The sequence below is a fragment of the Erithacus rubecula genome, assembly GCF_903797595.1.
Source record: "Erithacus rubecula genome assembly, chromosome: 2".
Taxonomy (NCBI): Eukaryota; Metazoa; Chordata; class Aves; order Passeriformes; family Muscicapidae; genus Erithacus; species Erithacus rubecula.
The window spans coordinates 37,858,826-37,881,895 of NC_136685.1; the positions used below are offsets into that span (position 1 = coordinate 37,858,826).

General features: G+C 37.2%; 1 protein-coding gene across 4 annotated transcripts in view; it reads left to right on the forward strand.

Annotated features, from left to right (window-relative positions):
• KLHL32 (kelch like family member 32) overlaps positions 1-23,070 on the forward strand; it is a 122,043-nt gene that overhangs the window by 23,399 nt on the left and 75,574 nt on the right. For 3 of the 4 annotated variants that reach the window (XM_079298788.1, XM_079298787.1, XM_079298786.1), the window contains 2 exons: positions 3,164-3,246; positions 5,146-5,326. In XM_079298788.1, the coding sequence (XP_079154914.1) occupies positions 3,224-3,246; positions 5,146-5,326 (204 nt within the window). In that variant the 5' untranslated portion in view covers positions 3,164-3,223. Of the gene's footprint in view, positions 1-3,163; positions 3,247-5,145; positions 5,327-20,968; positions 22,007-23,070 lie in introns of those variants that run through there. The other variant, XM_079298789.1, reaches the window with a different exon arrangement.

Consider the following 23,070-nt stretch of genomic DNA (forward strand, 5'->3'; position numbering starts at 1 on the left):
TTTGATTTTTCTCATTTTTTTATCTGTCAGTTTCACCAAATATCTGAGAAGGGCAGAGTCTCACCTCTCTCAGCACAGCACAGTGTGTTACCTAGAATTGTGGAGGCAATTAAGTAGGGTTTTTCTGACTCCTGCATAAGTAATAAAACCCTTGTTTTCCCCTAAACCTATGCTGGGGCTCAGGGGATGGGAATGGGATAGTTAAGTAACTCCTGCCTAGGAAGTAATTACCATAATTACCATAATAAAGAAGAGAGTACAAGTTTTGTGTCAAACGGTTTTTTTTTTATTTTTGTTTTAAGAACACATTTAAAATCAGGATTTTTAAATAATTTCATTTTTTACCTCGTAAAAATTATGCTTATATTGTGTTCACGCTGAAGTTGATTGTAAATCAGTTCTTGTTTACTTAGAGCAAAAGGGAAAATTATTGATGAAATCACCAAGGTGGTAATTATTTTATATAAGCTTGAATTATGTAGAAAACCTGCATGTTTTCAGGCATTATTAATAGATTGACATTTCCATTATGAATATACATTTTTTACTAGTCTGAAAGACAAAAGAAGAATAATTAGAGAGGTAAAAAAATTTCTTATGTGCCCAATATAAAATACAGAGCCTATTTATGCAACAGAATAAGTTCTATGATGATCTGGACTATGGTTTGGGAAACTCTGTAAGATCACATATGATAACTAGAAAGAAAAAAGAATAAAAAATCTTGTTACTTCAAAGGGGAGGAAATAGTGAATTTTGGGACATTTAGGTTTTTTCAGAAAGTAGATTGAATATGAGTTTTATTTTGATCTCCTACACCTTTCCCCCCTTAATCTAATCCACAGTCAGGTGGCTTGAATTTTCAAGAATTAATCAAATATTTTCTCGCCTTCAGTTTGTTTCTAAATGGTACAAGAAAAACAAATACCATCCCCCCTTCCCCAACCCCCCCCAAAATAAACCCACCAAAAGGATGAGAAAAGGTATAGCTGAAATTCTTTCAATGCCCCTTATGGATTCTGTGTAAATTATAAACATGGTATTGGCTTCTCAAGATTAATTTAAATGAACAAGACTTTTTTCTGGAAAAGGGCACATGCATTCTGCCAATAAATACTTTTGGGTACTAAACTACTTTGTCTAATATTTTCAGACCAGTGTTATATCCAATTAAAATAAAGGAAGAAATATTGCTTGCTTAAGTACTCTCTTTTTAGCAATCTTTGAACAAATACTTCCTGAATTTCACTGTTAAAGAAGTGGCATAACCTAACAATGTACAATGGATGCAGCAGAGTGACACTTCATTCCAAGATTTCCTGAGAGTGCAAAAAACCTACTGTTTATTTTGCTGTGTCATGAGACTGTGACAAAAATATATAGGGAAAGACTGACATTTTGTCAGGCAAACAGAGCAAACATTGTTTTGATGTATTAGTTTGTCATAATGATTTGCATGGACATTTTCTGTCTGGCTTATATTTTTCCTGTCAATTTCCAGCATTAAGGAGTATTTCACTGTAATAGAAGTTTTTAGATGGATTTAAAGTTTTCCATTTCAAACAAAAATCTTATCCTTAAGTTTTTAAACTAATCTTTTAAACCAATTTGATCACTTAAAGTAGTTAAATAGAAAGACAATAGTATGTCTTAAACATTCTAATGCAAAGAGTTTCCTTATGCACCAATCACAGTTTCTATAATGGAGATGTATCCATCTGTCTGAAGTAGAAATAAACTCTTGGTGCAAATAATTATAGAACTGTTCTGGCACAGCATATCTATGCAACAGGTGGAAGTGTCTCCTTAATTTTTCTCTTCAATAAGGCAATAATGCTTTCAGATCTCCAGTTATTAAAAATATTAAACACTGAACACAATGTGGGACTGTTTGAATACTTTGTTAATTCTTTGATGCATTTGCCTTAACTATTGTAGAAGGAAAGATTTTCCCTGCAGGTCTTCCTCCTTCCTCTGTTTGCTCTCACTGCTGCTTGTAGTTTGGGGTTTTCTTTCTGTGTGGGACCAGAGTTTGGACCTCTTAAAGTTCAGAAGAAGATTGAATTAATTACCTGTCAGTCTCTGGATGGTATAGGATTTCTGAAGGGCAGGCATCAGTATTGACATATGCAAAAGCAGGTACATTGATCAGAAATGTATTTGCTTCCTTAGTTAAGAGCACCAACTTAATAGGCTGTGTCTGTCTCTTGAAGCATAAGGTGAATTGTCTTGGTAGAACTAGAATGGTGAGTGTTGGTGAGAGTGAAATATTCTGAAACCATCACTGGAAAGCACTGCATACCCATTTGTGTAATATCCCACTGAATCATCAGCATTAGTTCTCTGTGACCTCACCCAGCTGCTCAGAATTGCAGTCTTTCTGGAAAAGGGAGAAAAATATGTCAATCTTTCCATTCTTCAGATTTTGCTGAGTTGTACTGCTTCAATGTTACTGAGTTACATTAAACAATCCATATATGGCTTAAAAAAGCAATCAAAGTAGTGCACTTCTCTTTTTTGACTATACTTATTTTTTTTTATAATGCTGATATAAAGTTGAAATGTCTTGTCAGCTGTTAACACCAGTAAAAAATTTGCTGTACAACCCTGTTTTTGATAACTTAAGTCTTTGGAAATTTCAGCTGTTCCCTGTTTATTTATATGGTCACTTTAGTATTTTGACTTTAAAAAAAAAAAAAAAGAGCTGTTGTGTTTATAAAAATGATTGTACCATACTGTTTATATTTGCCAGAATGATTCATCATAAAGTCATTTAGGTTGGAAAAGACCCTTAGGATCATTGAACATAAAAACTGTGTTATTCTGGGAAGTTAGTAAACACTAATACATGCCTTTGACTTACTCTTCATATTAAAGGATTTTTGGTACAGTTACTTCCCTCCTCACCACTCTTCAGCTTTTTTGAAATTGTATGTCTTCCTGAGTTTGTGGAAAGCATTCCTCAAGGGCAGTAGGTGCAGGACAGTCAGATGGCAGGGTGTGAATCTCTAAAAAAGACCAGAGGAAAGGCCACTTTCAGACTGCACTCAAATCTAGACAGTGAAACTTGCTTTTGAATTGCACATCTTGAAAGTATTGATCTTTAAGGCTGAGGCTGTGTATGCTTTGAATTTTAATGTTCCTCTCCATTCTGTTTTTCCAGCTGGAACGCTCACAGCTTTCCCTAGAGGATTATAAGTTTTGATATTCAGAAGACTGAAGGATGCCATCTGAGAGGTGCCTGAGGTATAGTACTTGGTGGTGTGTAGGAAGTTATTAACATTTAAGATGATGTTTACCAAAGATTCAGTTAAGAAAGTAGAAAAAAATTGAAACTAATAATTTTATTCATTAGATAGGAATGCACATTCAATACATATGCATGTTAAAATCTGCAAAATATTACCTTTTTGTTGCTTCTTATCTCAGGCAAGGAAAACTCTGCCTGGAATTGGTTGAAGGCCCACAGTTTATTCATACATTATCTTATTTATGCCTTAGTCTATACTTGGGATTTTTGATTATGGAAGCAACTGGCATTTTACACTTACGCATCTGAAATGGTGGCTGGTGATAATTTTTTGTGGTGTTCCACTGTTCAGGACATATTACTTCTCCAGTTATGTGAAATGTCTTCCAAGAATTCGCTCCAAATTAATTTTTCTGCCTTCCCTTCTGTCTCTTTCCCAATGTAGCCTTTCTCATTTGTTTGTACCACCCATTGTTGCAATGGAGAATTTGTCATTTATAATTTAATTACTTTCTGGGGGAAGAACATGTTTCTTTCAGAAAGATCACTCTGCAGAATTTATTAGCTGAATTGGTTTTCTGCAGAACTTTGCAGTAGTGTGATTTGCTGGTAGTTCTGTTTTACAGAATACTTAGCACTCCCATCTGGGAGCTCAGAAAACTCCCTAATGTAACAGGTGCACCTTATCATTGCAGTTCTGTTCCCCCTTTCCTGCCATGCTTCTGCAGCAATTTCTGTCAGAGAGGCAGTAAAATTCAAATACACACTATCCATGTGTTATTCCTCTTTGGCCAGCCTGCTTCTAAAACAATGTTTATTTGTTGTCTTTCTAAAAGAGTGGGTTAGATTAGAGCAAACAGTCTGCAAGGCAGTTTACAGGTGCCCAAGGTGCAGGAGTAGGATGGGCAGAGAAAGAAGAGTATCACAGCTGCTGCATAGTGCATATATGCAGTGAATTACATGATTGTGATGGAAAGATGGTGGGTAGTAACCCTTAAAAAAAACCTAACTTCACTTTGATTTATGCTGAGATGACTCTCTGTAAATTTACCTTCTATAAACACATATTCTCTGGCAATATAAATTCACAGTCTCACAGGGTTCAAATCAATTGCATTGTTTTGTACCAAAGACGATTTGCTGATATGTTTTGATTTGTTTCCATTTGCATTAACAGTTATCTTGTCTCTACCTTCTGCTACAGAAAAAGAAAGCTGCAATCAGACAGTCTTAGACTGGATTATATGCAAATATTATATTCATACATGGAAATATTCAGAGGTGGAGAAAGCCTTGACATTTTAAAACTGAGCAAACATCCTCTCCCTTCCCCTGGCACAAAACAGACAATCAAAAAAAACATCACAACACTTCATAAATATGAATAGCCTGAAGTGGTCTGAAAACATTTAGTAACTCAGCATCTGCCTGTAACAGGCCACCTGAGACCATGAGGCATCATTCTTTTTAGTAGAACTTCTTGCAATTGTACATATACCCTCCTTTTTACTAGTGCTTCAGTTTGAGCCACTTAAAAGTTTTCCAGTGGTCCATTGACCTAAGCCCTCTGTTGTTCTCATTTAATCCTAAAATGCTTCTGAATTAATCCTAAGAGTTCAGCTGACTTCTGGTACAGGAAATGAAAAATCAGAACCATTGAGGTTTTTTAATTTGAGTATATAATCAGTTTGCATAATGCTTTGTTATATTGAGCTTCTCTTCTGATGTCTATGCTGTGGAAAGATTTTTGCTTGACAGGGTTCATGACTTTTTTGCTTTCCAAGAATTATCAAACTGCCTTGTCTTAGGAAAAGTTGTTCTGTATTTCTGACAGAATGTGCTTGTTTCGTACTTTTTTTTTTTTTTGACAAAATCTTTCCCCTTTCCCCTCTCAGTGTTCAGGAAATGCTGACAGGTCAGAGGCTTTGTCAGTCAAGCTCCCACAACGATGCTGTCCTGGCAGCTCTGAACCAACAAAGAAGTGATGGCATACTTTGTGATATTACTCTTATTGCTGAAGAGCAGAAATTCCACGCACATAAAGCTGTCCTGGCAGCCTGCAGTGACTATTTCCGTGTAAGTCCCAAGATTTTTCTCTTTATATATTAAAAATTACCATTGTGGAGGATGGAGATGATTATAGATATCATACTGAACAAGATTTAAATTTGAACCTTTGGAAAATGCAAGATTATTGCACACTCAGTAGAGGATACAACTTAAAATATCCATAGGAAAGAAATGTTAAGAACACAATTGAGATTTTTTTAATAATTATTTATGGTAAGTCTTCTCTTCCCTCTGTCCCCAATAGAGATAGGCAGTGCACATCATTCTATTTTAAATGCCCCAGTAAAGTGAGAAAGTGGAATGTATTTTAGTATGTAGAAATTTTTGTAGAACATATGAGAGTTATGATTAGAGGAAGGGGAAGAAGAGACTGAATTAAGATCTCACATGGTCTTCAACATCCTCACAAGGGGAAGCAAAAGGGCAGGCACTGATGCCCTCTCTGATGACCAGTGACAGAACTTGAAGAAACAGCATGAAGCTGAGTCAGGGGATGTTTAGATTGGATATCAGGAAAAGTTTTTCATCCAAAGAGTGGTTGGGCACTGGAAGAGGCTCCCCAGGGCGACACATGCAATGGTCACAGCACCAAACCTGACAGAGTTCGAGAAGCATTTGGACCATACCCTTGGGTATGTGGTGTGACTCTTGGGGTGTCCTGTGCAGGGCCACGAGCTGGACTTGGTGATCCTGATTGCCCCCTTCCAAGTCAGCATGTTCTATGAATCTGAGATTAAAATATGGAAGTATGGGGAGAGGGAGTTTCAATTTAATCTTTACTGTTATGCTGGTGAGGTACTGGAACAGGCTACCCTGAGAACCTGTGGCTGCCCAATCCCTGGAATTGTTCAAGGCGAGGTTGGATGGGGCTCTGAGTAACCTGGTCTAGTGGGAGCTATCTATGGCAGCAGGTTTGAAATTAAAGGATCTTTAAGATCTCTTTCAACCCAAGCCATTCTATGATACCATGATAAATGCAATTTAGTTCAGTTTGAGAGTGGATTTTTGTTGGATATATATGGCTGCTCTCAAAGAAGAAGCTATGGTTGTATTTTAAATAAGATAAAACGTATTTTCAGAAACAAGTGTTTCCAAGATGTAAAATAAAATGTTCCCTGGGCAATCTGATTCAGAAAATTCCAGTCCAGTTCCAATCTAGAATTGGAGTAACTGAAAAATTTTATTTGCTCATAGGAAAAATATTCTTTATATGAAGCAATTCTACTAATCTTTATTGCAATGTGCCCACTCAAAATGTTGGACCATCTATAGCTCTGTAGTTGACTGGTATTTTTAAGTGTGAGTCATCCTGTTGTTAATCAGAGACTAAAGCTGAAGTTAATTTAAAGGTCTATTTTCTCTAACAAAGTAAATTTATTAAATATTTTGTCTACACAGTAATTGTAGTGTTATGAACTTCTTTATGGGGATCTTTTTGTCTTATTACAATAGTAATACAGTGTATGACAACTTCTCTACATCTCTGATTACCTGAGTAGGTTTTTTATCTTCCTGTCAACTCTCTCTCACTTTTTGGTTAGAATTTAAACTTAATTTATTCTGTGTATTTAAGAAATGTTATTAACCTTGATGTGACTTTTGCTGTGGTGGTGTTGAGGCAATTGATTGCTCATTTTTTGAGCTTATCTGCATTATTATGGGTTTTGCTACAACATAGTTTGTACTGCTATGGTTGCTGATGTTGCTTCATCACGATGCCAGGCCCTGCTGTAACAGAGATTGCTTTGCATTTTTATTTCCTTTCACCCCAGTGCACAGAGAAGGATCCTGGACCTGTCTACCAGCAGCAACTGCTGTGTATAATTGCCAATAGTAGATATAGTGCCTGTTGTCTTGGTTTGGTTGAAACATTTTCATAAGGGTGCCATATCATCCACACCTGTGACACTCTTTCCAGAGCTGTTCCCTGTGCATAGAAAATCATGGAGTGGGCACCTGTGCCTAATGTTCCAACAGTGTGGTAGGAACGGCTTCCACTTTGGTCACTTGCTGATTGATGTTGAAATTTGGGGCACTGATTTATGCTGTTCTTTCCAGTTGAGTTACTTGGTATTGAATGGACAGTTATTGCAAATTAATATCTTAATGCCCTTCATTGCTACATTTTAAAAGTATTGAGAGAATGCTTTATGCAGCATTGAGTAATTTGGTCTGCCTCTAAACTCTTATGATTTGGTAGGATGTATTTTTCAGACTTTAAAAATCAGCTATTTGTGCTTTCTGAAATCAGGCAAACAGGTTTTTATTAATGGACAAAAATATTTTTTTTAGAACATTGTGAAGTAAGATCTTTATACTGGAAGAGGATGGCAAAAAAGTTAATTATGTTCCTGATACTAATAATTTAGAAAAAGCAAGAATCGATTAAAAAGTAATAATGTTTTGTAGTTAGCCTGAGATTATTGATCTTTTTTTATCTAAAGGGATTTTACCTAATTTGAGCTACTTTTTCAAAGACTTAGGAGAATGAATCGAGTTTAATTTTAGATTTGGCGAGAAGAAAGAGGCATTTCCAGAGGCTGATAAAGGAGAATAGCAGATTTGTTTAGAATGACATGAGTGATAAGATTGAAGTGCCAGATCTCTCTCAAGTGGCCATGAAGGCCAGATTAACATGCTTCAAACTTAGCTATTAATATTATATAATTTTTACCTGTTATTCTTTTCCTGGAGGAATTCTTAGATGAATCTTTCAGATTTTCTAACCCTAAAGTCATTTATGAAGAACTCGTTGCCGTGTGAAATTTACCAGGATGGACCTGCTGAACGAAGGCTGAACCAAGCAGGGGATGACAGTAACACCTCTGTAATCTGTTAAGAAGGGGGAAGAAGTTATTGTACAGATGTAATTGTGGCCAGAGAAGAGCAGGGTGAGAATATGAGAGAGGAACAACTGTGGAGACAGCAAGGTCAGTGCAGAGGGAGAGACAGGAGGTCTCTGCAGACCATGGTGAGACCATGGTGAGGCAGCTGTGCCCCTGCAGCCCATGGGGGTCCATGAGGATGCAGAGATCTGCTTGCAGCCCATAGAAGAGACCCTAGCCAGAGCAGATGGATGGCTGAAAGAGTCTGTAAAACCCTGGGAAACCTGTGTTGGAGATGGCTCCTGGCAGGGCGCTGCAGAACCATGGAGAGAGGAGCCCATGCTGGAGCAGGTTTCCTGGTGTACTTGTGACCCTGTGGGAACCCAGGCAGGAGCAGCCTGTCCTTGAAGGACTGCACCCTGTGGAAGAGTGACCCACCCTGCAGCAGTTTGAGGGGGACTGTTGTCTGTGAGATGGACTCACATTGGAGAAGTTCATGGGGAATTGTCTCCCCTTGGAGAGACCCCACAGTGCAGCAGGGGAAGGACTCCCCTCCCTGTGCAGTGGGAAACACTGCAGGTGATGAACTGACCATGACCCCATTCCCTGTCTCCCTGCACCACTGGGGGAGGAGGGAGAGCTGGGAAGGTGGAAGTGGTGCAGGCAAGTTGTTTTTAAGGTTTATTTTACTTCTCACTATCCTATTCTGATTTTATTAGTAATGAATTCTATTAATATCCCCAATTTGAGTCAGTTTTGCCCATGACGGTATTTTCTGAATGATCTCTCCTGTTCCTTATCTCAACTCATGAACACTTCATTAGATTTTCTCTCCCTTGTCCATTTGTGGAGGGGACTGAGAAAGCTTTGGTGGGTCCCTGGCATCTAGCCAGCATCAGTCCATTACAGTATTTTTTCCAGATCTCCACAAATATGTTCAGTTCTATGGAGGGCTCTGTCAGCATGAACAGTTTGTTTTCCCTTCTTTGCCAATATTGTAAAACAGCTTCTACAAGAGACTTGGTGTTTGCTTTCTATGGAGGGTTTGTATAATTTTATGCAGTATTGTTCTGTGTCTACTTTGATTCAGATGGATCTACTTCTTAAATTGTAGTGTTTTCTTGAGCAGCATATTTTCTTAGAAATTGATAGTTATGTCATTCTTTTACTGGAAAGAAAAGTTTGTTAATGCTTTAGAAGGATAACTAAATTTGTGTCGTTTTACAGACTGGGGCAATTGCAGCCACTTGTGTGAGGAAGAGTGGACAGAGAAAGCCAGAAGTTTCCTTACCCAATTTTCTTTGAGATTATAGTCTGGAGTAAAATCTTTTGGTTTCCTGAGACAAGCTGGAGACATGAGCTTCAGCAAAATACTTAAAGGCCTTCTAGGGTAACAGCAGGCCTTCCATTCTTCCTGCTGGTATAGTTGGTCTCACAGTTCCAGCTGTGCAGAAACATTAAAGTTTAAATCCTAAGCCTAACTCCTGGTTTGGAAGTTTGTCACATTTGTACACCAAAATTTAGTGGGTTTTCTCTTTATGAAAAAAAAAAAATCCCTTAGGGAATTGGATACAAAGACTCTGTAGACGAACTTAAACTGCAAGATTAGACACTTGAAAATTAGAAGTTTTAAATGGCTTTCTTCTCCTGAAGTATCTCCTTTTTCAAAATGTCCTAAGGAATACAGTAGTTCTCCATACTCTAAAAGACTGCTATAAAGAATAAAGAATAGTATAAAGTATACTTTATAAAGTATAATAAAGAATAGTAAACATCTGTATTTTTATGCATTTTTTTAAAGCAACAAACAGCATTTTAGGCAAATTTTTCCATATTGACATGCTGTGATTTGCCATTTGTCTCAATCTATTGCACTGAGTCAAGGCAGTTGAGTTAATATGTGTAACTGTGATAGCTCTAGCAAGCTAAGTCATTTCCAATTATAAGATTCTTCTGCTTTTTTCCCCTCTGGGAGAAAAATGAAATGTTACTGCATGACTTCATTAGTAGGCATTTACAGTGTTGGCAGGTGATTATATAACCTCAAGATTTTCTTGTACAAAATGCATTGTTTTTTCCAGTCAGAAAAATTCTTCTTCCCTGCTTTTCATGAGTGGGTTTTTAGTTTCAGGACTTTGATCTTTCTCAAAAAGATGCAGATCTTCCATCTAATTTACATGAACAATTTTATCAATTATCTGGAATAGATTTTAAAATGTCAATAATATTCTAATTCTTTTTCCACAAAGAGCATGCTCAATTCTTAGAAGAATTTTTCTTATCTGAAATGTACTAGTAGATAATAATTTTGCACACAGACTTTGTACTATTAACTGTCACAGCTGATTCTTAAACAGTTTTTTCTCAGAGGTTTTCTGTGCTCTCTTTCCTGCCCATTGTCAGATAGTTTCCTCCTTTGTCCACAACACTGGTGCTTGTTCATATCTTACAGTATATTGCATTGTTTTGTGATAAGGTTAAGGAATTAATTTTTATAAACCAATCCCTGAGGACTGAAAGGATGATTGATGCAAATAGCTTTTGAAGTCTTGTTATAGTAATCATAAAAAGGCTCAAAAGGCTCTCCCTATCTCTTAGACATAGATCTAAAGACCTAGTTCTGAGAAATCAGAGTTGCCTGCTACTTTTACAGTATAATGTGAGTTTTGTCTTTCAGTATTTTACCACTGGTATGTGTCTACTAAAAAACAATTTATTCCTTTCTATCGTACCCTGCAAGTGATGCTACTTAGAAATTGTCTTTCCAGATAACCTTTAAAAATGTAATCTCTTCCCATTGGGCCAAATCAGCTCTGTCTTTCCAGACAAACAGTAGCTCTACTTGCAGTCCTTCCCTAGCCCCAAGCCACATATGGATAGGTATGGCTGCTTCTGAGCTTCCTGGACAACAGGATAAGGAGCAATGGCAATAAATTTGAATAAGAGAAGTTCTACCTCAACCTGAGGAAGAACTTTATATTGAGGGTGGCACAGCACTGGAATGGGCTGTCCAGGGTGGTCTTGGATCTGTCTCTTTTTATGAACATGTGATTTATATGCCACTTTTGAGAGTAAGAACTCAGTGCTGTTTGCTTCTCATTAGAAAAAAAGGAGCTTGTCTAAAATAAGAGAAGGCCTGGGAAAAAAGGAGTTAAATTTATAGGATATTATAAAAGTTAAAATACAACTTAGAGTGTTACTATTACTTTTTCAGTAATCCAGTTGATCAAGAAAGCTGCATGTTCCTTCACTTCTCAAAATATTTTTTGATACAAGCACCTCAATTGTTTTACTAAATTAAATCAAAGCATTCCAAAATATTGGAAGTAATGTAGCATGGACAGGTGTGAGGTGTCTTGTGTAATGTTTATCTGAACAAACTCTTTTACTTCTGGAGTATATACAAAAATAGTTTGCAAACTTTTTAAAGCTTTCTAAATAAGTACTTTGATATTCTTTCAAAATGAAAGAACTAAGGAAATGTATCTGGGTTATTTTATTTTGTTCATCCTTATCTTTACATTTAATGACTTTTTATTCTGAGGCTCTGAAGCAATTTTTCTTTGCTTCAGGCAGAATTCCCACAGCACAGTAGTGTTGATACTAACAAAAACATTTACAAGCGTCTCCTCTTTTCTGAATTCTGTGTTCAAATTCCCAACAGTTGTTATTCTGTTTGCATAAATATATTTCTGTTGCAGTTCTCATAGTTTGTAAATGAATTCATTGCAATTCTGTTGGTGTTGGATGGCAGACAATATGCTGTGGTGTCATCTAGGTTCTTTTATTTTCCCTTTTTGAAGTGCCTGTATGGTAAGTGTGTGCACTATATGGCAAAATCAACCTGAAGTTAGTGAGAAAGGCCATGGCAGGCTGTGGCTCACTGTCTCAGATCAGTGTGATAGCACCATGTGGTGTTTGGCTACTGAATTGATGCATTTTCTCTCTTTAAAACTAGGAGAGAAAGAAGTCATTGCAGCCATGTTCCTCTGGTTGTCCATTTTCTTTACCATCTTCTTTGCTTGCTCCAGGCTACCTCAGTGCTGCCATAACAAGAATTCTGAGCTTGGACTGGGCTCAGCTGCATTTCTTCTATGTTGCTTACTGTTTGTTCATGAAAACAATTTATTGGAGCAGGCCTGTGGCAGAGAAGCATTTTGTACCTGTTTTCCTCTCAGTCTCCATAGTCTGGTGAAGAAGTATTGTGTTTCAGAACATTGTTGGATGCAGTAGATGCTCTTGTATATCTTGTAGTCTCTGTCAGTGTCTTCCTACAAAACCTCAAGAAAAATTAAAACTATTCTGTGGGCGTAGTGAAGCTGAAAATACCTGAGGGAATTATTTGGGCAGCATATTACTTTTAGCTTTAGTGACTAGGAGCCACATACCATTCTGATAGCATGAGAAGTACCCAACAAAAGAGACAGAGGTGTTAGAATCTTTTGACAATGTTGAAATAGCCATTTTTCTTTTGTGTACACCCTCAAGGAGTATTCCAATCTCCTTTGTTTGTATAAGAAACACATTAAAATGTAATTCTGGCTTTTGTGTTGCACAACACAATGCTTGTTTGAAGTATAGAGGAGATAGCTTTCTTTAGATAAATTCTTCAGTTGCTATAGTGCCGTTGTTTTGCATCCTGTTAACATCTTCATTTTAGTAGACTGAAATATAATATTGGCGAATTGAATTCATGTCACTGTAGGCCTTAATCAGGTGAATTTAAGCAATGGAACCTTTGCATTTGGCTGTCCTGAATACTTTCTAAAGTGCTGCTGTTTGCTTGTCTTTGGCAGCAGTTAGTCTGTCTGAGCCAGCCAGTTTGCAAACTTTAGACAAAAGTGTCTCTAAATACTAATCAACTCTTACTGAGCCTAATGTGTGAGTGATGGATTAATCAAACTACCTCTCAATCTGCTACCCAATAGGTATGCTGCCCTTTGCAGCCTTAGGTGAGAGCCTAGGAATGGCCACACTGGGTAGGATCATTGGCTGCTTGCTTTAGCAGCAGCTGTTTGTGGTGTCTGGTGAAAAAGAGTAAATCCAGGGTAAGTGCATGTGGGGTGTTCCAGAGAATTTCCCAGCTGTTTTCAGCTCAGGGACATTTCAGAGCAGGGTGTGATTCCTGTCTACTGAGCAATCCTTATTAGGTCTTTCTTCTAAGCTTTTGTCTTATTTCCCATTGGCCTGTGTAAGATTTCCACCTTACAGTGTGGCCAGCTGCCTGTTATGTGAAGATTTACTCTTGTTTATTGTTAATCTGATTTCTATCAGTTTCCTTTGATTCCTTCTAGTTCTTCTATTGGAAAAGATAACCATTGGTTCTTCTCATGTTACTCAATCCTCTCTTTTCCAGGCTGGAAATGTTTGACTTCATCAGATGCTATTTAAATGGAAGTTCTGCAGGATGCTTGAGGAAGCTTCTTAGCCCTCTCCAAAGTTTTGACAGCTCTGGTTTATGTTTTGTGAGCGGAGGACAAGGCAGTAGGCAAGATGTAAATTTCTGTAGGGGCATAGGATTGATTTCTCTTCTGTTGTTTCTTGCAAAAAAAAAAAAAAAATCTGAGCTTTGATTATGTTTTTTTGGGGTTTTTTGTTTTTTTGGTTTTTTTTGTTTTGTTTTGTTTTTTTTTTTTGTTTTTTTTTTTTTTTTTACTTTTTATTGCTGAGTACTGGGATGTTTGGATTTTTTTAAATTAAACTCATGTGTTCATTTTTATAATTGCCGTTTTCCAAACTAGCCACTTGCTCCATGCAATCCTTTACAGTTTATCATATTATCCATGCCTTTACTACCTTGCATAGCCTTGCCTCAAAGGACTTTCTACCTGCAGTGCTGTCACCCTTTTCCAGAATTGCTCTGAATATAAGCATGAGTTGCTCCACTGGGACCATCACTCCCTGTGAAACCTGGTCTCTTGTTCACTGTTTTATCTATTCAGTCACTTACCCAGGCAAAGATCTCTCCTCTTTTCTCCTTTGCTTAGTTTGCCTTCCAGGCATTTAAAGGCCTCTGTCAAAAGTTTTTTGTGAATTCATATTGTGAAAAAGTATTGATAACAGCCCAGCACAAAATACTTTTCACCATTAGGTTGCATCCATTACTTCTATATGTATAGAACACGAGTCTGTGTGTGTATATGTGCAAAAATCAAATTACCATCCCCTTAGATATGTGGAACATTCTTAGTTACTGATGAAATTACTGATCCTTCCAGGCCCTTAGAGTGCCAGTTATGCAAATAGGCAACAAAAATACACAAAGCCCATTTTATATAAAAATTAGGAATGTTAGGACAACATATAAAATGTCAATCTGCATTTTCAGGAGCTCTTGTATCTGGCACTTAGTCATGTACCTTGTCAGGGTTAAATTTCAGCCAAGAAGGAAAAGGTGTCAAACTTGGAGAATTTATGGGAATAATTAAATTAATGTTGTTGTGGTCTGTTAGCTCAGGAGGGGTTTGTTTGTTAGAGTTGAAGGAAAAGCCAAAGGATAAATGAGCATGTTCAAGTGCAGACAACTAAAAACAAAGTGAAGAGATGATTTTATAGAGGCATTTGTACCAGAGGAAATAGCTGATGGGGGGTAGAGCTTAGCTGATGATGAAAACTGCTGTGACAAATGGCTGCAACATTAACACAAGCTTGGTTAGTCAAGTCATTCTTCTTTTATTTTGCAAATTGTTAGTGTTTGTTTACTTTTTTGGTTTTTATCAGTAGAAGGATATTAAAAAAACATAGAAAAATAGTCAGTAATCTAGTTTTATTATTTGCCTTTATATGAAAGAGTTTTATAAATATGTTGGTGGGAATTAAGGGTGGTACTTTAGCAAAATGGTACTATATTCATAATGGAAAATGAGTTTTAGAATCGTAATGGAAAATAGAACTATTTTAAAGGATATGAAAGTTATCTAGTTCAAACCCTCATAAAATGGGCCAGATAGGAAAGATACCTAGTGCAAACTCTGTTAAATTGAACCCTTTAAGATTTCAGCATTAGACTCTGCACATAACAAGTATGCTTTTGTGCAGAATAGAAGTAATTGCCATAGTTTACTATTGCTTGGAACATTTGGATGTCAGTGTCTAATGACATTCACACCTCATTATATAAATGGCTTCTTAAAAAGGTAATTATAATAACAACTAAGATTGTTACTACAGTTCTGTTAGATTAAGCCTTGCTGTACAACTATTGAATTGGAGCCTGCATACACTAAGGTAGGACATGTGTCTTAATGGTATTGCATGAAGTATGTTTTTGAAATTAAGTCCCTTAAAGGTGTCCAAGTTTGGGTCATGTTTTTTCCTTGGAGGGGGAAAAAAAGTCACAAGCAGCTTTGCTTTCCTGAATTAAATACTAGTTCAAGAGCTAAGTGACTTTTATTGCAATTTTATTCTGGGCTTGCTTTTGATATCAGTTGCTAAAATCATCAAAGAATGTGAACAATAGGCTTATGCATTCTCTGGGAAGCATTAAACCAATTTAAGCCAAAATTTGCAAATGTGACTCATGCTTTTCTGTGCTTGACTGGAAATGCTGGGAAGAAATCTGGTTTTAGTTATGCTGCTTTCTTTAATCTCCAAAAGGCAGGCCTGCTTATGAGCATCTATTGTTAGGAAAGACTGCACATTATTGGAGTTTTATGCAGTGCTTTGCATGGCAGTGTCCTTGCAATTCAGTTTTCTTGCATCTGCCATAAAATAAAGAATAATTTTGATATTCAGGACCACCTGTGGTGACTTATTCATTTTGAAAGATTGGAACTAATTGGAACTAATACCTTTACTGTATCTGTAATAGTTCACAGTTTTGTGTGGTTTTTTATTGATACAGAGTTGTGCACAGAAACTGTAGAATCATTTTGTTTCTGTGGCACTACTTATTTTGAATATGAGTGTTGTTAGTGATGATGCAGCAGCTCATTATGAGTAGAATGCTACTGGGTTCCTTTTTCCATATGGGTTAAATTATTTTTGTGTACCTAAGCAGAGCTTTGGGGAGGACACATTAAACTGTTTAACTGACTATCAAAACGTGAATTATGTTTGATTCAGGTTCAATCAAGGATAAAACTTGCTAGCAAAAAATTTTTGGGATTTTGTTTGTTTGCTTGGCTGGGTTAATATACCAACAGAATAAAAACTTGCACCCTAGGTTCTCTAAGCAGTAGGGTAGTTCTTTACTGCAGATTTCGTTACTTATTTTATCCTGAGAAAGGGATATCTTTTTGTGTCCAGAGTGTAAGGTAACAAGTGCTTTGTATATGCTCTTGATTTGGTAAGCTCTTTGGGGCTGTGTAAGTAGCCCTGTCTGACACTGACATACTAAAAGAAACTCCAAAGGTTCAGTGGAATTTTCTTTATTAACAGTAATACATGATATTTGAATACTGTGCATAAAGTTATATGGTTTCCTGCTCAGATTTATTTCTTTAACTATATATTCTCTTAAACTATGAATGATAGCCGACCTTTCAATTTCATGGGATCCATTTTAGTTGCTTGGAAAATGCTTAAAAACCAATATTTAGGTAGATTTCATAAAGCAGATTAAATACTGTAGGCTCAGTTATCAGTGACTGATATTATGTGACATTTTCTTTGTGAATTTATATAGAACTTTTTTCAGAAGAATTGTGAGATGAGCCTCTTAATCATATTTCATGCAATTGGTATTGATGGATATGTTTTTCATTATGCAAGAGACTCCTGAGGACATGGCTCATTGGCTGATGATTGATTTAGGATAGACAGGCTTGAATTGGGAGGGAAACAAAGCTAATTACAAGAAGAACATGGCACATTTTACATGCTGTAAAGAAACATTCACATATTAAATTGGTTATTTGGATAAGTATACATTGCACATCTAGAGCATAGTTGATATTTGATGTGGGCATGGTCATCTGTCAAAGCAGTGTTTTGACTCCTGTTCATATATTCTGAATGTACTCTGTTTTGCTGTGATAGGTGGAAACAGCAAAGGAAAAATGACAGGGCTTATGTAATGAAGAATAAGAACACGAAGCTAAGGACACATAAAGGTTATTTCAGGAGTAATAGAATAAAGTAGATGAAATAGATTATGATTTATTTATTTAATATTACTGTTACATGAACAGGGGATTGTTTTTTTTAATGCAAACTGCAAAGCATAATGTTTTGGCCTGAAAAAGTTTATAGCCCACATAGAAAAGATTATGTCAGGACTGGATACTTAGTAGCCCAAGTGACAGATAAGCTTGACTCCCAAATCAGAAAGAATGTGCCACTGATCAAGAGATCACTGATGTCAGTAAGATTTCTCACAGGCTTAAAGTTACATGTGAAATGAAAACAATATTGAGGTGTCACATCATAGCTGAGTTCCCTGGGCAGTGTGGGAGATTGATCTGAGATCTCTGAAGTGTTGGTTTACTTTCTTCATAGCTTTTCTGATGCCTGAGATGAGAAATACAATCAATTTCCTATAAAGAAAAAGTCTGTGGTATAGGTGAATATGGAATTAAGTGCATATGATGTGGGAAGTGAATTTGAATAAAACACTGCCCTTAATGAAGATGCCATTTATTTTAAAATAATTTTAAAAATAACTCAAGTCAGTATCATTGTTTAATTGTGGAGGCAGAAATTTGAGATGACAAAACTTTTAAATAAGTAAAACAATGCTCAATAGTGGTAATTACTTAGAAAATTCAATGCAACAAGATTAATAGCTAAGGAAAACCTTGGTGACTTAATTGATCAGTTCTTTAGCACTTATTTTGCTAAGTGAAGGTAATTCTAAAGTATCCCAGGACATTCTTATTGTGCAGGTAGGTCTGTGGTTGAGCAATAATTTGTGTAGGTCAGGGTTGTGCTTTGGTGGGAAGTTCCACATGTTGGTTTTGTGTTATAGTGGATTTGGATCTAGGACTGCTGGCTGTTACCAAAGCAATGTTTGAAAGAACAGAGGGAGGAAATGTTACTCTTGGAGTCACTGTAGGTTGCTGTAGTAAACTCATACTCGCCCATTTTTGAAGCTTAGATTTCTTTTGAATGTTGCATTTAAAGTTGAATCAAAGAAAGATGGAAAGTGATGAATGTCTCTTCACAATCCTGCTGAGGGAACTTTGAGATATTTTAGTGGTTATTGCTATGTGCTGGAACCATGCACTTCTTTACTCCTAGAAGAGGGAGAGTATTTCTAGAAGGCCTCAGGTCACAGCAGTAAGTTACTTATGAATTCAGTCACAGTGCTATGTTTTTAACAGCATAAAGCATAACCATTAGTTCCATTTACTTGTGTCCTGACATTGCATATGTTTTGATTCTATTTCTTGCCTTTAAAAGGCCACTAAAATATGTGGAGTTCACTGACAAAATTTGCTTGTTTAAAATACGTACAACTTGATTAAGTTGTTCTGTGATCTGTTGCTGTTTGCTATGACTGACATGGCTGGAAGGTTGATGTGTACAAATGAGGAGAAGCTTATTACTCTCATGGATATGGAACATCTGAGTAAGTAAGAAAATGACTCAAAGGCAAGGAGCAATTTTGTATGTCACCATTGTGACAGTGAGCAATTTGTATTTTGGGGATTTTGACACACAATGTGTGTCTGTTACCCAGGTATCTGTTCCTGAAGTGCTGTGTTGTGAAGGAGTCCATATATGTTGCTGTAATGCTGCCTGATAAAATCAATGTGTCTGGGCATTTTAACAGTAATACATTATTCTGATTTGGTGATATTTTACTGCTATTGTGCATTTTGCTTTTGAAAGATAAACAACATGCTGAGCATGGAAAGTCAGGCACAATGACTGTGCTACCCATCTTACTTTGACTGTTCTGCCTGCTAGAATCAGATCTGATCACATCTAAGTCTGTACACCCAGTGGCTGTGTGCCATTCAGTTTTGAGCTCTTGTAGTCTTTTGTTTTCATTTTCTAAAGGTGCCTGTGACTGCTGAGTATCACAGTTGTGAAACTACAGGTGTGCTGTGTTAAATGCTCAACAGCTTGCCATGTTTCATTGAAGTTTTCAAAACTCTGAGATATTTTTTATGGCTTGAATATTTTTATCTAAGGACTTTGTGTTTTGTTTTCTTTTTTCCTTTGGGTATAGTTCTGTAGCTTTGCTTCTTCTTCAGGCCAAGGTTAGAAGAAGAATGGAGGGTTGATTGTTTCTTTCCTCCAAAAAGAGGAGCTAATAAAGTATCTGCCTGCCCCATAAAAATAAGACCATCCAAATCTGTAGCATCTGAAATATGTGTGACCTCAGGTGGAATTCCAAAAATGGAATACATCCATTTGTGTTAGCATGTTGAGACCTGAATTTTGGAGCGGTTGCCCAAAAATGGCAAGTGGATTGTACTTACTTTGCAGTGGGGGATTTAGTTCACTTGCTCAAGGTCTCAACTGAAATATCAGCATTTAAACAATCAATTTATTTACCACAATGTTGGCTTGTTATATGATTGGGTGACAGAACAAAATCTGGATATTTAAAGAAGGTGGAAAAAGTGATCAGTGCTCTGCTCAGTGGATTTTATTATAAAAGGCATGTTTGGTTAACATTGGCAACTTGTACTTTCCAGTCTCATGAAGGTCTTGAAGTAGAAAAGAGGCATCATCAAATAGATTTTATTTCAAACTGAAGTGTTTTAAAATAAAGTATAATAGCATTGTTGAAGGAAGTCAATAACTAACACAATTAACATTTAATGCTTAGTCAAATTTGGTAGCTTTTCTGATAGGTTTGACTTTGAGTTGTGCATTTATCTAAGTATTTTGTATTTAATTTATTTTTCTTCTATGTCACTTCTGCATTCACCTGAAATATTTATCTTATTTCCTTGTTTTAATGTACCCAAGGGAAAAATAAAGCAGTCTAGTAGCCTTGTATTAAAAGCATGACTGATGGGTCCATATAAGCTCACAAAACATTAGAGTATTTTCAGGGGTGTATCTGAAATTGGAGTTTAACAGCTCAGCTATAACTCATTCTCCAGATATTGGTGAAGTCTCAAATCAGTATGTAATGGTCCTTGTTTTTTTTTTTTTTTTCCCAGTTAAAAACTACGATATTCAAGTACAAGAGTGCAAATTAAAGACTGATTTTGAGTTCAACTTCTGCCTATGGTAGAACAGATTTTTTTTTCATGCTGGATTAAGCCTCAAAACCTATCATGCTAAGAAGGAAATTTGCCTGCTGGTGAAGGCAGTGTGCATCAGTGAGCAGTATGAAGTTCATTTAAGTGGGAGACTACTTTCCTGGAGGCTAATCAAGTTCAAATGAATGTGAACTATCTGAGGACCATTGCAGGCCTTGTCTTTTGATCAGATTCTTTGGCCTTGTTTCCTGAAAGATAGATGTAGTTCCTACTCATTTTCTAAAACCTTCACAGAATATTTGAGGTGTGACTATCTCAGTGGACAAGGGAAGAGCCACAGACTTCATCCATCTGAACTTTTGTAAAACCTTTCACACAGTCTCCCATAACATCCTTCTCTCTAAGTTAGAGGTAGACTCAATGAGGTAGATGGATAAGAAAGTGTTTGGACGGTTGCTTCCAGAGGTCAGTGGCTTAGAGTCCTGATGGGCATCAGGGACAAGTGGTATTGGGAATTGGGACCAGTTAATACCTTCATCAAAGTGATTGAGTGCAGCCTCAGCAGATTTGTAGATGACACCAAGCTGGGTGTTGCAGTTAACACATCTGAAGGATGGGATGCAATCCAGAGGGGCCTGGACATACCTGAGGAATGGGCCCATGTGAATCTTATTAAGACTGAGTGCAAGGTGCTGCACCTGGGTCAGGGCAAGCCAGGCATTGAGACAGGCTGGGGGATGAGCAGATCAGAGCAGCCCTGGTGAGAAGGATTTGGGGGTGCTGGGGGATGAGAGGCTGGACTCTCAGGAGCCAGCAATGTGCACTCACAGCCTGGAAAGCCAAATGTGTCCTGGGCTGCATCCAGAGCAGCCTGGCCAGCAGGGAGAAGATTCTGCTCTCTGCTCTGTTCTCATGGGACCTCATCTGCAGTGCTGCATCCTGCTTTGAGGTCCTCAGTACAGGAAGGAATTTGACCTGTTGAAATGAGTCCAGAAGGAGGCCACCAAATTGATTAGAAGGAGCACTTCTGTTATGAAGAAAGGCTGAGAGAATTGTGTCTGTTCAGCCTGAAAAAGAGAAGGCTTCAGGGTGTGTGTCCTTTCATTATGTAGAGAGAGCTTTCAAGAAAGATGGAGAGGGACTTGTGGTAAGGGCATGTAGTAATAGGACAAGGAGGAAGGTTTTCAGTTTAAGTGAAAGAGAGTAGGTTTAGATTAGATATTAAAAGAAATCCTGTACTGTGAGGATGCCCATCCTGTAAGTCTTCAAGGCCAGGTTGGGTAGGGCTTTCAACAAGCTGGTTTAGTGGAAGGTGCCTCTGTCCATGGCAGGGGCGTTGGAACTAGATAATCTTTATGGTCCCTTCCAACCCAGACTATTCTGCAATTCTCCACAAAACTGTAGTTCTGTATCTTAATGGCAGCTACAGTCCTGATAGCCCACTGCACTCTTAGACTATATCTGTAGTTATTAATAAGGTGAATGAGAGCTTGTTTTCTGGCCCTAAAAAGACTGGCATAACATGGCTTTTGACAATATGGCTAAACCTCTGTGAATATTTTGGCTTTATCCATGGTACCTATTTGGAACAGCTGTGGCTTGAGTTGTCTCCTGGACCATAGTGTGTGCATTTCTTTGGAGAGTGCTAGCTGGCAGGGATCAAAAGCTCTGCTGGAGGCTGTGTTTCTTCACCTCTGTGGGTGATTGTGTACAGTGACTGAGTTAGTGGCCTGATCCTGCTGAGTTCACTAAGTTAGGTGTAGTAATAAACCCTGTGTAAAGACCATGTTGGAATCTCTGTGTTAAAATAATCTCCTAAAGGGGAAGTTAGTAAGTGTACACAGAAGTCTTGTAGGAATGATTGCTGGTTTACAGATGAGATTCAGTTAAGTGTTTCTTTGTATTTGTAAGCTTAACTCATCATGTGGAATATTCTCCCTTGATCAGAATAAGGGCTATATTGGTAACCACACTGTATTTAGATGGTTCCTATGTCCAGGTCTGTAGGGTACAGATTGTTGCTGTAGATTGGTTGGGGGACACAGAGGACAATTCTCCTCTGGCATTTCCAGCCTTTCTGCAGTGATGGGGTTAAGTGTACAGGAGGTGTGCAAATCTACCCCTCAGTACCCAGGTGCTGCTTTGAGACTTTACTCTCTTTATTCAGGAACTGGTGTGTGAAAGGAATATTTTCCAAAACATTTATCTAGTAGTGAAATTCTGAGAAGAGAAGCTTATCTCTTCCAGACAGCGACTGCAGGTCTGCTTTTTCCAAAGAGTAGGTGGCTGATGAGTACCTAGCAGCTCCTGCCAAGCTCTGAAGCTTCACATTAGCTACTACATGACAACAAAATATCCAACTCTGATTAAATTTTTAATGGATAAGAAAAATGGATGAACTTTATTTTTCTCCCTAGATATATTTCATGGCTGTATTTTACTGTATTTGTTTGATAAAGCTTTTAAATTATTTATTGCTTCTTTTCTGTTGCCAGTTTGGGAGAAGCCTGATATCAATTTAATTCAATATAAATTGCAAAAATAGTAGGAAGGACTGTATGATAAATATAATTCTTGTTTATATTGGATGATTTCTAGAAAACAGACATATGCCAAATTATGGTGTTTTAGTGATGAAAAGTATTAATACTTTCTGAAGAAATTAATTACTTGCAGGAATAACTCAGTTCTTGAAGTGACCTGATTTTAGGTGAATCATGGAATAGTTTGGGTAAAGATGATGTAGTCATTAGCATGTGCTAAATAGTTAGAGAGAATAGGACTTACTTTCTCTTTAAATTCAGCATTGCTTGGTGGAAAG